Source organism: Drosophila albomicans, chromosome X, assembly GCF_009650485.2.
Source record: "Drosophila albomicans strain 15112-1751.03 chromosome X, ASM965048v2, whole genome shotgun sequence".
In the NCBI taxonomy this organism is placed as follows: domain Eukaryota; kingdom Metazoa; phylum Arthropoda; class Insecta; order Diptera; family Drosophilidae; genus Drosophila; species Drosophila albomicans.
The window spans coordinates 31,012,304-31,028,133 of NC_047627.2; the positions used below are offsets into that span (position 1 = coordinate 31,012,304).

Below are 15,830 nucleotides of genomic sequence, written 5' to 3' on the forward strand. Positions count from 1 at the left end.
TTGTTACAACTGAACAACTTTACAGGGAATAACTTAATTCTTTTTAGACAGTCAGCTGGAAGGGAGAAGGGGAAAGAGAGGTAGAAGAAGAGAAGAGTTAGGGCCTACTTTACTGTAGATATTTTCTCAGGGCCTCGTCAACAATGTTTGTGTTTGGCTCTTATGAATTCCGCTCAGCTGTTTTGTTGTTTTGCAGAATTTGGAATTTGAAAAAGCAGCAAGAAGGAAAAGGGGGACAGAGTTGAGAGCTCTCCAACTTCTCTAAGTGATGCGCATATAAATGTCGAGCAGACAGCACTTGGCCCTCAGCCAGGTTAGCCAAGTTAGCCAAGTTATAGCCAAGTTAGCAGCAGCTAACTTGTTGCATTCCTCTCCAATAAAACTATGCAAAATTATGTGTAGCATTTCAAGTGTTCAGTGTTCAGTGTGTTGTGTGTTTGTCTCTCCCATTTTTTTTGTATTTTTATATAGTATGTTGAAAATCCTAAAGAAAATCCCAAAACAAGACGCAGGGCATTCGACTTTGACTTTAGATTTGGATTTAGTTTTGGTTTTGGCCACGCTGATGATGGAATGCATCTCTATCTCTCTCTCGCTGTCTCTCTTTCTTTTTCTTCTTATGCGATGAAAAAGTATTATTTATGCAATTATTATTCTTGCATGCAACATTTTCCAATAACTTGCATTGCCAAGCAGCTGACAAAAGCAAAACTAATCATAAATGCCAAGAGAATATCTTTTTGCCACAGAATTGCATAAGTTAAGGTCCTTATTCGTGTCGAAATTCCACATTCCAACAACTCAGCTCAGAGACTGCAGGTGCAAGAGAACTTCTCTAAAGAACTCTTTTAGAAATTGTAATCCAAGAAAATGCTAAATTATGTTGTTAGACGGCATTGCAGTTTATTTTTAATGGTTGCAAAATTCTTTCAACAAATTAATCACAGACTTTTAACAATGGACATTTTTAGTTATTCAACTTGGGTTTTAAGGCAAATATTTTGCTTTACTATAAAATATTGTATCTGAGATCTTAATTTACGTAGAAGTTAAGGCTTAAGTATTCCATAAGTTCAAATTTTATAGTTAAAATTTAAATTCTTTTCATTGCAGTCGGTAAAGAAAGTAAAGGAAAATATTGTGGGTAAGTCACATATTAAATAATTTTTATACATACATATATATAGTATTTATATATCAAGAAAATTTGAAAGCTTAGAACTCTATATAGTCATTAATTGATCTATTTATAGTCATAATATTTGAATTGCTTTGCAGTTTAATAGCAGCAAAAGTTGTCATATAAAATAGATTTTAATGCAACAGAGAAATCGAAATTTTAGATTATTATTCTTCTAAAATATTTTCTTAATATCAAATACTATTTAAAGCATTCGAAGTGGCATTGAAATAATGATTTAAATATTGAATATGGGTTAATGAATTTAAGTTAAACTGTGATGTAATTTGATTATAACAGAGTTTTTTATTGATATAACACAAAGTACATAAAGAAGTTGCATTCAGTTCTCTTATGCGTTGTGGCCCAGAACTTAAGAAGAGACTATAACTTCAAAAAGGATTATATCGATACTTATTGTCGATGTGCAGATGAAAACTAGTCATGCATATCCAACAAGTAAGAAAGTTACAGTCGAGTGTGCTCGACTGTGAGATACCCGCTACCCATTTTTAGTAAAGGCAAAATATTGCGGTATTATTTTCAAAATATACCAAAAATACTAAAAAATATTAAAAATATACCAAATGGTATGTTTGGCATATCGATGTAGTACACTATTAAAAATATACCATAGGCGGCACAATGGACCAGATTGTCAGCCAAAGCAACTAAGAGCCCTAGTAAGTAGGCGTTTTTGCCCATACAAAAGTATTTCTCTAAATTATATCTCTATCTCTTATAGTCTCTGAGATCTAGGTGTTCATACGGACGGACGGACAGACGGACAGATGGACATGGCTAGATTGTCTCGGCTGTTGACGCTGATCAAGAATATATATACTTTATAGGGTCGGAGATGCCTCCTTCTACCTATTACATACATATCCTGCCGGCACAAAGTTATAATACCCTTCTACCCTATGGGTAGCGGGTATAATAAAGATTGTGTGCGTTTTTTTGTGCAATTTCTTCCACTTTTCGTTTTTGCTGCGTTTTCGTTTTCTTGTGGCAATTTTCGCATTTATTTTTGATTGCTCGTGGCCCACTGTGCTGCAGTCTGTTTTGAGTGTGTGTAAATCTTTTGAATCATGCCAAAACCTTTTAATTGCTTTTACGCCTCGATTTGTCTTTTTAGCTCCCCTTCTGGCCCCGCTTCCCCTTTCAGCTCCACTCTCTCCACTTTGATCGAGCCAAGCTCAATGAATCAGTGGACAGTTTGGCAATCTGCGAATACAAGTATATAAAAAACGAGCTTAATGCAGTCTGGCTGTCTGGGGACAAATATCGTTGTGTTGCCCCGAAAATCTGAAACCAAATTCGCCCCCCTTCTCCCCCTCTCTGCATCCTTCTCTCTCACACTCTTGACCGTTGTTCAAAATCGCAGCGCATTGCGCATAAATTTCATAAAGCTGTTGGCGAAGCGAAACAAAGAAGAACGTTTGTCATATGATTAATGAACAGTCGCAGTTTCCCCCCTTCGCCCCCCCCCCCCCCCCCTTCACGCCTGGCTGCTGCTCTCTTTGTGTGTGTGTTTTTCCCCCCCCTCATGGAACGTTTTGTCTTGGCTTAATAATGAGGGCGTCCCTCTGCGGCCTTTGCGACTGACCGCAAAGTGTGGCAGGATCACGAATCCCAAGCATCGATTCTCTTGATTCTCGATTCTCGATTCTCTCATTACTCAATTGTGCGCAATTAATTTGCGGTCACAACGGGAATATTTGACAACGGGAACGAGTTCAGCGTTTACTTATTAGAGACTACGAAAGAGAAAGAGAGATAGAAGAGCTCATCTACATATTCCACATCATCATCATCATCATCGTCATCGTCATCGTTTTTGGTTTTGTCATCGTCATCGAAATCATTTGTTGTCTTGGGCGTTGTCACAATTTGTCGAAAGTTGCGAACGCTCAACGCGCAGTTCAATGAATTTCTTTGAGCATTTTTGTTGCCTGACCTTGAAAATGATTTCATTTGTTGCTTTCTTTGCTTCATTTACGCTGCTCTGTGCTGTGCTGCGTGCTTTGCTTTGCTTGATTCGTGATGCATTTGTTGTTGTCGTTGTACTTGTTGCTGCTGCCGTTTTGATCGGCAGCTGTTATGAACAAAAAAAAAAAAAAACAAGTAAGAAAGTTGAGTACACTCGACTGTGAGATACTCGCTACCCATTTTGAATAAAGCAATATATTTTGCGGTATTATTCTCAAAATATACCAAATATACTGCAAAAATACTAAAAATATATTTTGGGGTATTATTATTAAAATATGTCAAATATACTGAAAATATACCAAATAGTATATGTGGTATATCGATACAGTACCGCATTCAAAATATACCATAGACCGTACAATATTCCAAATTGTCGGCCAAAGCAACTCAGACCCCTAGTAAGTAGGCGTTTTTGCCCATACAAAAGCATTTCTTTAATAACTTCGACAATTTTTTTCTGATCGTAATTTTCAGGAATTATAAATACTATAGTTATTATTGTATATGCCAAAATTCGCAACTCTAGCTTTAAAATTAGGCTTGTTATTCAATTTTTATGATTTGCGGGGGCGTGGCAAAAATTTGAAACAAACTTGATCTGCGTGCAAACATAACAAATGCTGTCGAAAAAAAATTATAGCTCTATCTCTTATAGTCTCTGAGATCTAGGTGTTCATACGGACAGACGGACAGACACACAGACGGACATGGCTAGATCGTCTCGGTTGTTGACGCTGATCAAGAATATATGTATATACTTTATAGGGTCGGAGATGCCTCCTTCTACCTGTTATATACATTTCTTGTCGGCACAAAGTTATAATACCCTTCTACCCTATGGGTAGCGGGTATAAAAATGTACCAAAATGTACGTGCGCTTCATTTGGCAACTTTGAGTGCATCAGCTCATCATTGTGTCCACTTGAAGATACTCTAACCTAACCGATTTGTATCACTACGATGCAACATGCTTCATTTAAATGATTTTTGGTTTGTTTTTTCTTTTATGAAAAGTATGCGATAAGCAGAAGGAAGCATCTCTCTTGATCAGCCGAGACGATAAGGACTTGTCTGTCTGTCCGTCTGTCTGTATGAACATGAAAATCTCAAAGACTATAAGAGATAGAGATATAATTTGTGCTACGCCCGATTAATATGATATACCAAAGTATACCAAATATAGCCTTCGGTATATTTTAGTATATTTTAAGAATAATACCGCACTGATTAGGCATTGGCTGCTTTCACTTGACTGTAGCTTTCCTACTTATTTTTTTTATTTTCAATATTTTTTCAGTCAAGTCCTTTGTCATTAATTCAGTCAGTTATTATTTTAATGTCAGTTTTTTTTTTTTTTTTGATTATGATATCTTAATTATATTTGTCTTAAAATAAGTAAGGCTTAACTTCTAATATACTTAATTTTAACCAGCTTTGTTTTCATTTTCAAAGGGCTTTATCTATCCTGAGTTGCCTTTATTTTTTCGATAAAGTTATTTATTGTCAGAAAAATATGAAAAACTTTTAATTCTGTTAAGTTTATTATGCATTTATTTTCATAAATTTGCTACGCTTCACACATTGATTAATTGTGTCATCATATTGAGTTGTATTTGTCTTCAGTTTTGTTCATTTCAGTCTTCGTTTTCTTCTTCAAAGTTTTCCACTTTGCAGAGCATTTTAGCTTCGCCTCGAATCTTGATTTTACAGCTGCACTCGCTGCGTTTATAATTTGCAGGACCAAACGCAAACCAAAGAAAAAAAAAGAAGCAAAGTAAACCCCAAAATGCAACTGCTGCACAAAAATTGTAACAATCAGCGCAGTGGAAGAACAACAAGTAAAAAAAGCAAAGAATACAGCATTGAAAATTGGCTAAATGCCCGGGCAATGAAATGTGCAACAGAATTCACAAATTTGCTGGCGCACAGCTGCCACCAGGTTGCACCTTGCAACCAAAAGTTAAAAGGGGTTTATTCGCTTCTTTTTTTTGGGATTCGGGTTTGGTTTCAAAGTGCACAGAGTACGCCCCACAAACAATCACTTACAAGCTGCTAAATTGCATAATCACCGAATGGAATCAGTTGGCTGCACATTTTCGGGTCCTGCTGCCTCGTAATTGTTGCCATTATTTGCTCAAGGAATGACACACGCACACAAACATGTGCACACACAAACTTTTTGCTGCAGTCTTTGGAGCAGCTGCAACGATAAGAAATCATAAAGCACAAGGCGTCACAAAAACTAAAAATATGTTTGTACTGAGTATTCTTCTTTTTCTTTTTGTGGTCTCTTTGATCACCTCTTCATTAACTGCTGCTGCTGCCTTTACTTCAAACTTTGGCTTTGGCTGCATTTTCAGCCTTGCTTTACTTTCTGCAGCAGCCTCCCCAGCTGCTCCCTCAATTACACTTTACTCTGTAGCCTCCCTAACTCAACCTCAGCCTCTTCTCCCGTTGCATAGCTCGCTTTCTTCTTCCACCTACTGACCGCTTCCCTTCCCTTTTCCGCTGCCTTGTCCACACACTGGCGTGCAATTTGCAAAGCAAACAAAAGCCAAATCGTTGTCTTCTTCAAATGAAATGCAATCAAAATGCCTCCAAAAACACACACACGCACAGCTAGTTCCCTTCTCAGTCATTCGTTGTCTCAATCCCTTCGCCCCCCTCTCTGTCTCCTTTGCGATATCTTTTGATTGTGAATTTGTGGATTTTGTGTGATGTTGTTGTTGTTGTGGTTGTTGTTTTTCGCGCGTTCCTCATTTAATTTATTTGCACACTGACCAATGCCACACCCCATTAGTCGGCTTTATGGACAGTGAGAGATTGCTAGAGGGGGAAAAGACTGATTGAGTGGAGTGGGAAGAGTTGGGAGTGGAGGGGAGTGAGGTGGGTGCACATTAAGTGCATCTGTGTGTGTATTTATTATTATTTGTTTTCGCTGCTCGCAGTTGGCCAACAAACTGCAGTCTTTTATTAAATTTATGTGCGGCAGCCGTGCGCACTAAATTAGCTTCCATATACCCTGGAAAAATGCCCAGCAAAGGTGGCTCAAGCACATCATCTAGAGATGCCTTATGGGCAATCAAAAAAGCTACTAATCCATGAAGCAACAACTGTGTTAGAAGTAACAAGATTCCATTTAAATAAAGCTTTTTGTTTTTCAGCATATTTCGGACATTTTTTGATGACTGCTTTACTAAAAGTTTACCATCTAAATATTCCCTGTAAATCAAAATAATGTACTATAAAATAGTAGAAATGTATGAACACCTAAATCCCAAGGACTTTACGAAAAAGAGATACAGTTTTTTTTAATAGCACTTGCTATATTTGCAAGCAGATCAAGTTTGTTTAACTCTAATAATTATTTATGATTTCTAAAAACTTGGTTACGATAATATAAAAATTGTGGAAGTTGTGTAAGAAATACTTTCCTACTTACTACGATCCTTAATTGTTTTGGCTGGCAATCTGATGTATTTTTAACTATGGTATGGTATATTTTAAAAGCAATATACCAAATATAGCGATTGATTTTATTTTTAGTATTATTACGGTAATTACTAAAGTCCTTAATTGAGTTGAGATTCTGGTATATTTTTCACTATATGGCATTCTTTTAATATGTTAGTACATCAATATACCAAATATATATTTTAAAAGCAGTATACCAAATATAGCGATTGGTATATTTTTAGTATTATTACGGTAATTACTACAGTCCTCAATTGAGCTGAGATTCTGGTATATTTTTCACTATATGGTATTCTCTTAATATGTTAGTACATCAATATACCAAATATGAAATATTTGGTATTACGTATCTTAGTTGCTTTGGCTAACGATTTAGTATATTTTGATATACGGTATGGTATATTTTGAATACAGTACTATAGCAATATACCATTGGTATATTTTAAGTACCATAATTTTGCGCATATCAATTTTTGTTTTGCTTTTATTCAATATGGGTATGCCTTGGAAATTTTAGTATTTTTGTGGTATATTTTCGGTATATTTGATTCACAGTTTCATTTCCTACTTGTTGCAATTGCTGCTATTCTTAGTACGAAACTAAGAAGAATATACATATATTTGAATTAGAAAGTAATATACAAATACAAAATACACTTTGAAATACATTTTACAGCATATCTATTAGTCGAGCAGACGACGTTCTTTGGCCACGAATCACATTCTCGCAGTTGAGATTCGTTGACTTCATATTGTGGCCAAATGGCATGAAAGCGAATTTGATTTGGAAATTGCATACGCCCCAAAGAAGAAGAACTCAAAGAACGTCAGGCGTGCAGAGTCTCTTCTTCTTCCTCTTCCTCCTTTTGGCAGTCTTTCCCTCTGGAAGTCCTGCAGTCTTCCGTCTTCGTTTGGCTGAGACTTTTGGCTGTGCAGCTCACATCCAATGTTGATTGACTGCCCAAGTGTGGCCAGCGGCTGGCTGAAGACAACGACGACAAACGACAGCTAACGGAACGTTGTTGTTGTTGTTGTTGTTGTTGCTGTTGTTGTTGCTGTTGTTGTTGATGCTGTTGTTGATGCTGTGTGCGCCGCCTATTGCCGAGCAGCGAGCAAACCATTTAAAATGCATAAAACTCATTTCGTTGATTAATTGCCTTGTGTCGTCGTCGATGTTGTCGTTGTCTTCGTTGTTGTTGTTGTTGTCGTCGTCTATCGCTGCCACTTTGATGCAACTCCACATTAGCCTGAGCTTGAGCTTGAGCTTGAGCTTGACTCCCATTTCAAACCAGCAGCAGCTGCAGTTTCATTTTCTCCTATTTAATATCCTCGATACGTGTCGATAAATTGTATTGATTTAAACAACATGCTTCAAAGTGATTCAAAGTTGCTTCACTTTCTCATTTATTTTGGCGCTGACAAATTCAATTTTGTTTCTTCTTTAATTATTATCAACTCATCATTCATTTTCGAATTATATTGAATAATTTTTATATGTTTTTTGATGCAATTTTGATTTAATTTTAATTGAATTCTACAATTACATTTAAGATGTTAGTCAGCTTCTTTCTTTCTTTTAATATTATTTAAATTTCAAAAATGACTTATTACTACATTCAAAATAATTTTTCAAAAACATGTATTTCATTTCATTCAGTTGAATTAATTGTATTGCATTTTATTTTATTTAAATTTGAGTGATTTTAATTCTATTATCAAGTTTCATTTTAAAATTGTGTATTTTGACTTTTCTTCAATTTGTTTTTACTACAAAGCTTACTTGAATGTTTTTTGGATGTTTTTGTCTTTAAAATTGTGTGCTTAAATTATGAATTCAATTTATTTCCCAATTTTTTTTTTTTATTTGAAAACTTTTTTCAGTTCCATGGACTTTGTGTCGATATAATTCTTTAATATTTTAATAGAGTTTTTATAGTATAGATTTTTTTTTTGTTAATTCCAGTGAATCTTTATAGAGATTTCTATTTCGGCTCCCCAGGTAGAGCATCTGCAGTTCGTGGTGCATTTCGTTGATTAGATTCATAGTTTGTTGGTAGCTGTTGGCCAAGTCGCAAGTCGAACGGTACATTCTTGCATAGGGTGTCTGTGTTAGTGGCTTAAATGTAATGCAAATTAACTTAATTGAAAATTAATGTAAATATTTATGCATAGTTCAACGAGGAGGAGGAGGAGTAGGAGGAGGCGGAGGAGAACAAGAAAAATGATTTTAATTTTCGGTAGCCAACTCGTGCCTCGATAACGCCGTTTGAACCTCTCTCGCTGAGAGACAGATGCGCTTTTAAATGCTGCTGCTTTAAAATGTTCGATAAGAGCTCCCAAAAAGCGGATTGATCAAAAACAAAAAAAAAAAAAAAACACTTACAAAAATATAAATCGAAATTTAAACTAAAACAAAGCCGAATCTAAATGATCGGCGCTTTGTTTCTAACGGCTGTTTTTGTTTTTCGTTTTCGGTTTTTTTTGTTTTACTTTTTTTATATTGTTGTTTTTTGCCTAATGAGTCGCGCTGCAGACGTGTAAATTTTCATTTGCTTCTCATTTGCATTTGTCCGAGCGTTGAGCGAGACACATTTAGATATCGCCCCCTTGGCTGCCGACTTCATGTGGCAAGCTGCATGTTGCATTATTGATGATGACTCAGGAATTAACCTGACGCATGGCAATCCTTAGTCATCTGCGGCTGCTGCTAGAAATTCTTTTTGTTCGTTGCAGCTTTTCCAACAATCTGTTTCCTTATACATAAATCTTGCTTAAAATTCAATATTTTGTGGTTTTAGATTTTTGCTTTTTATATAAAAAGTTTTACTTCACTTTGTCTTAAATTTCAGATTTAGTTTCGGCTTTTCAAAAGTAAGTTTTCTTTTCTACTACTTATACTTGAAAGGTTTTCTTTATTCTCTCTAGTTTTTTCTATATTTTTCTAATATTGTTTTTCTTTTTTGCCAAGTTTGCTTAAGCATAGTCTTCGAGTTGCTTTTCTTAAAAATTTTTATTTTGTTCTATACTTTTTTGCTTAGTTTCTTCAGTCCTTAGTTACAGCTTATATTTTTTGTGTATTTTTTTTTATCATAGTCGTAAACTCCTGCTGAATTTCTTGTCTTTAAGCACACTTAAGACTTAGAAGACTCTTTTCAGTCTTTGTGTTAGTCTTAAATATTAAACATTTATTTTGCTAACAGTTTAACATCAATTTTCTTTTGTTTCAAGTTTGCTGCCAAAAATTTGGTTCTATAAAGAAAATATGCAATATAGTAAAATTCTGTTTTCAAAGAAATTTACCTTTTCTGATAACTTTCTTTTTTAGATTTTTTAATAAGCTTAGTAAAGTGTTAAATTCTTTAGTACAATAATATATTCTTTTCTGTTCTATTCTGTATTAAAAATTCATTTGTTTGTAATTGGATTCAAAGTTTTCTGTTTTGAAAAAAGTATTTATACTGATTTAACTTATTATTTTTTAAATTACAATAGAATTGCGATTGATTTGATTGTTGCTTCTCTTAGATATTTTATAGGCTTAGCTTATTTTTACTATCTTATTTCTATGCTGCTTTGCTGTCAACATTGTTTTGCATTGCATAACAAGCATTTAGCCAGAGCATAATAACAATAATTTTGTGTCTCAGTGTTGTCAATAGATTTTGGCAATTTAGTAAACGTTTTCCCCTTCCCCGTAACGAGTTTAAAACAATCTTCCGCTGCTAACAGCTTCATTTACCACAAAAGCAGAAGAAAAACAAAACAAATGACTTAAGACACAAACTAGCTGCAATTGACCCCCAAGCGGCACTTAACGGTATCTCTCGGCAGCGGCTTTGCTTCACTGTGACCTTCAGCAAACAAAATTCACTTATTCCAAACTAACGACAATTCTCACAGCGGGCGAGGGAGAGAGAGAGAGAGAGAGAAAGAGAGAAGTGCCGTCAAGTGCGGTTCGTCCATTTACATAATTGTCACACGGACTGTTGATGTCTGTGCCATTAACTAACTGCAGGCACTGTGCTCTGCCCCTGCCACAAGCAGCAACATTTCAATTTGCCTTGCTTTAGTTATTTGTTGCTGCTGAAGCTGAAGCTCTTCAAAATGTAATTAACCTCAAGTCGCTGAGCGTTTTGTTGTTGTGTTTTTTTTTGTTGTCGACCTTTTTTTTTGCGTCATTTTAAGAACGACGACAACGACTTGGAGTAATTAAGCAAAGCTAAAAGTTCATGTTAATTGTCCAGCACACACAACTTGAGCACAGGTACACACACGCACACACACACACGCACACACTTGCATAGTCGCACACTCGCACACACAATTATGCCCCGAAAAGGTCAAAGACTAAAAGAATTGTCAAGCGTGGACAGGCCAGGGCTGTGATATGGCAAGGCGAGGGCTATATGAGTGCTCTAATGCCAAGGGGAGGTGTGTAGGGGAGCAGTAGCAGTATCAGTGGCAGAGAGAGAGAGGGGCGGGGTTGAGTGGTATCTCTGAAGTTGAGTCATTGAAGCGGCCGCCTTTTGTTGGTTTTGTCGCACGGCGGAAGCAACGAACGACAACGTTTTTTTTTTTTTTTTTTTTTTTTTTTTTTGTTTTTCGTGGTTCTTTTTTCTCTTTCTATCCCCCTTTTTTGTCTGTCCCTTTCTGGCTTGTTGTTTTTATTATTATTTTAGCAAAATGCCGTTAGTTTTGTGCGAACACGCGGTGTGAATGATACTTTAATTACACGACCACAAAAAACAGAAACGAACAGCCCAACAATCCGGACTTAGTATAAGAATCAACAACGACAGAACAAGTAAACAAAAAACAAACTTGAATTATAATGAAAATTAAACATGCACAGATTTTCAGCTAGAATACAACTACAGAACTACAGACAAAAAAAGAGTGCTGGAAGAACGAACATAGTTAAAGAAAGGGCAATGATTTAACGAGAAAATCGCTGAGATCCATCCTTGGTGATAAGCTGAGCGGAAATTCAATAGATAGACAACTCAAATGAATATGAGACAAAAAATCAAATATCAGAAAGTAACAATATAGCAAATTATGTAGATTTTAAATTGAAATTAACTGAAAGAAAATAAGTGAGAAAGCTACAAACTTTTATGAATATGCCAAATCAAAAAGCTAATTGAAATGTTGAGAACATAATTCTGAAATTCAAATTCAAAATTTATACAAACTATGATATTTAAATCTAATTGTAGATTTTAAATTGAAATTAACTGAAAGAAAATAAGAGAGAAAGCTACAAACTTTTATGAATATGCCAAATCAAAAAGGGAATTGAAATGTTGAGAACATAATTCTGAAATTCAAATTCAAAATTTATACAAACTATGATATTTAAATCTAATTGTAAATTGCCTTTCATCGTTTTATAAACAATGTGCTGAAAATTCTAAGAAATACCAAACCTTTCACTAAATCAAATTGATATTGAATTAAGTTAAGTTTACTACAAATTTATCGTTTTACAATGATGATGATAATGTTGTTGGTCGCAGTTAAACTGCGTTATTGTGATGCAAATGGGGCCAGCGAACACCATCGAAAAACTTGAGACCGGCAAAGTGCTCAATGTCTCGAATATCGGATAGGAACGAGCTCAACTCCAGATTCCTATCGACATCCACATTGGGCACCACATAGCCCTCGACATAGGGAAATTGCTCTTTGTTGCGGCACTCGGCAATGATCACTTTGAAATAATGTGTGGGCACCGCCACCGTGTTCATGCCAATCACCTGATGTCGTATCGCCCAATTGCGGAATGTGATGCGTTGCGGCATAAACAACGGACCCGTGTACACATAAACCGATCCGCATTTGATCGCCAACTCTCGCACATAGTTCTCCAGTCGCGACCAGATTTGCGATTTGAGGCCTCGGCTCACGGGCGCAATGTTTGGCATCAAATATGTCTCAATGAAGTTCCTCTCGTCGCATGTGTAATTATACGGCGATGCCATGTGTCCGGCCATCCAATCCGTATTCTGATAATCTCGGGGCGAGGCACGAAACATCAACGGTATGCTCGAGTCCACATTCAGTTCGTATTGCTTCTGAGCCGTCGTTGCGGTTGCGGTTGCGCCTTCGTTCTCCTGCAGCAAACAATCGCCATCGAGATGTTCGCACACCCAGTGCGCAATGCGATTACGGCGATCGTACGATAGTACGAAATTCCGATAAACGTGTATATCGGCGAGGCCGGGAAAGCCGTACTTCATCAGTGTGGCCACGTGGGTGCCATGCTCGGGGCACAGCGCATTCGGTTCATCGCCCAGCGAGAATGTGAAAAACATTGTCTATACAGAAAGAGAGAGGAAGGGAAAAGATTGTTGGTTATCGATGTCGATAGAATGCAGAGGTCACGAAAACTTTCGAAATTAACTAATCGCAACTAATCGATATAGAGCTCACTTTATTAACGATAACTAAGAATTTAGATCCTCTATATATATAGAGACAGAGAGAGAAGAACGGAAAAGATTGTTGGTTATCGATATCGATAGAATGCAGAGGTCACGAAAACTTTTGCAATTGACTAATCGCAACTAATCGATATAGAGCTCACTTTATTAACGATAACTAAGAATTTTGATCTTCTATATATATATGCGCAATAATTCTAGGAGTATTTTAATGACTTATCGCAACTAATCGATATGGAGCTCACTTTATTAACGATAACTAAAAATCTATATCGTCTATATATATAGACAGAGAGCGAAGAACGGAAGAGGTTGTCGGTTATCGATATCGATAGTATGCCCAATAATTCTAGCTGTGTACTTTAATTATGAAGAAGTTACAAAAACTACGCAGTGAATTAATCGGTACTTATTGATATTGAGCGCAATATCGATAAACGATAACTAAGAATTTCGTAAATCGATAACTTTATAGAAAATTATTGATGGAGAGACAAATTATTTTGGCAGTGGATGTAAAACGATAATGTTATCGATAGTTATCGATAGAACGGAAGAGGTTGTCGGTTATCGATATCGATAGTATGCCCAACAATTCTAGCTGTGTATTTTAAATATGAAGAAGTTACAAAAACTTTCGCAGTGGACTAATCGCTACTTATTGATATTGAGCGCAATATCGATAAATGATAACTAAGAATTTCGTAAATCGATAACTTTACAGAAAGTTATTGATGGAGAGACAAATTATTTTGGCAGTGGATGTAATCATGCATTTTCAATTATGCCTGCACATTACAAATCGATAATGTTATCGAAAGTTATCGATTGTTATTGCAGCACGCGATAATATGTAAAATAACGTAGCACTTACCGACGTAACACTTACCGAATTAGTAATCGAAATTAGTAAAATGGTATTTTCAATTTAGTATAGTATTATTAAGTCGATAATTAATCGCATTTCGATAACTTACCACCGCTTGCATATTGGTCTGGAACCAGCGCACATAGTTGGAGAACACAGAGTCTTCAGTGTCCTGCGAGACACACGAATGATCGCCACTCGAACGATGAATGGTCACCTGATGCTCCGCATGGGACACCGCATTATCGTCGAGTTCTGCGTTATTCGATCGAACATTACGTTGTCGCCCCACAAGTCTCAACTGTGATAATAGAAAATCGATAGTCGATAGACTGATGAATCATCTCAAAAATGTAGTCAAACTTACTGCACCATAGATTTGCTGTCGACTCTGAAAGATGTAGGGATCCGTTTCCATGGCATTCTGTATGCCACGATATGAGGCATCTTGTTGCAACAACGCGCCCATTATGAAGCCCACAATTCCTGTGATTACACCCACTGTTAGTGGTATTGTATATGGCTGCATTTATACGCAATCATAAAGAACGTCTAGTGAATACCGTTTCTTATGCTGGGAGGCTGCTCTAGTTGTCGTCAATTTTTCGATAATAACTTGTGTCCTAAAGCGAACAGCACTCCCAGCTGTTGTCGAGAATTTGAACATTTTTAAAGCATACTGTACTGAGTGAAAAGGCAAAAAATACTATGATAATGAGGTAAAATGAGTGCAGAATGTTTAATTTATTTAAGCTGATAGTTTTTGTGTTTTATAGCTTTGGTTGACAGTCTTATATATTTTGTACTCTATGGTATATTTTAAATGTTGTAGTATATACAAAATATAGTCTTAGGTATTTTGTGGCATATTCATTTCTTTTGTTTACGATTTTAATAATTTCAAATTAATTATAGCTTTAAAAATACACTTATTAATAGATTGCAGAAGCAGTTTATTTTAAGAATAGTTTTGCCACATCTAGTATAGATTTAATGTAGTGTAAATATACCAAATATAGTCTTTAGTATTTTTTGGTATAATCATCAACATTGCCTTGCCATTTCAATGTTGTGGTATATACCAAAAATAAAATGTAGTCTATTTTTTAATATATTCAATTGCTTTGTTTGCGATTTTAACAATCCCAAATTAACAATAACTTTAGAATTAATTTTATTCATAGATTACAGAAGCAGCTTATATCAAAAATAATTTGCCACACATCTTTACAATTATCGTGTTTATTTTTCATGCATTTAAAACAAAACCTTGCAGTTAGAACCTCACAAAAATAATGGCTAAATACTATGCTTAGTTCAGTCAGGTTTACACACAAGAAATATAATACAAAAAAAAAAAAAAAAAAACTAAAAAATAAAAAGAGTCTGTGGCATGGCGCATATTTTAGCGCACATAAATATGAATTGCCGCCCCTTTGGCCAAGCTCAAGAGCCTTCCCCATTGACCCTCACCTAAATCGAGGCAGAGCCACAGCCAGAGCCACAGCCCTGGCACGCAAGCTTGTCTGAAATAGCGAAACATCAAGTATCGCAGCAGCAGCAGACGCGTTCAACTAACTGGCCATTTACCTAGACTAATACATAAATATATGTGTATATATAAAGTACACATATATGTATGTTGGTATAACCACATAGATGTGTCTATATTAATATGCGCCACTCTGGCTATAACCATCAGCCATGAGAAGCACGAGAATTTCGCATAAATTTTTGCTGGGGTCTCTGAGCAACAGCAGTAACTAGAGTAAAAGAGAGAGAGAGAGAGAGAGAGAGAGAGAGAGGAGTGTACCAGAGGGGGAGGAGGGGGCAATCCACAAATGAAAAAACGCGCCGCACTTGTTGC

The 15,830-nt window shown here is 36.0% G+C and overlaps 1 protein-coding gene and 1 long non-coding RNA gene across 2 annotated transcripts in view; one reads left to right on the forward strand and one right to left on the reverse strand.

The window, feature by feature from the left end:
- Nucleotides 1–15,830, forward strand: part of LOC127565473 (uncharacterized) — a 106,321-nt gene that overhangs the window by 68,335 nt on the left and 22,156 nt on the right. Inside the window, exon 4 of the long non-coding RNA XR_007954783.1 lies at nucleotides 1,114–1,144. This is a non-coding gene — a long non-coding RNA (uncharacterized LOC127565473). The remainder of the gene's footprint in view (nucleotides 1–1,113; nucleotides 1,145–15,830) is intronic.
- LOC117566797 (endonuclease G, mitochondrial) lies at nucleotides 12,113–14,653 on the reverse strand. The gene is made up of 3 exons (XM_034246343.2): nucleotides 14,331–14,653; nucleotides 14,073–14,264; nucleotides 12,113–12,969 (listed from the first exon to the last, which is right to left on the reverse strand). The coding sequence occupies exons 1-3, from the start codon at nucleotides 14,490–14,492 to the stop codon at nucleotides 12,169–12,171; spliced, it is 1,155 nt and encodes a 384-aa protein (XP_034102234.1). The 5' UTR covers nucleotides 14,493–14,653; the 3' UTR covers nucleotides 12,113–12,168.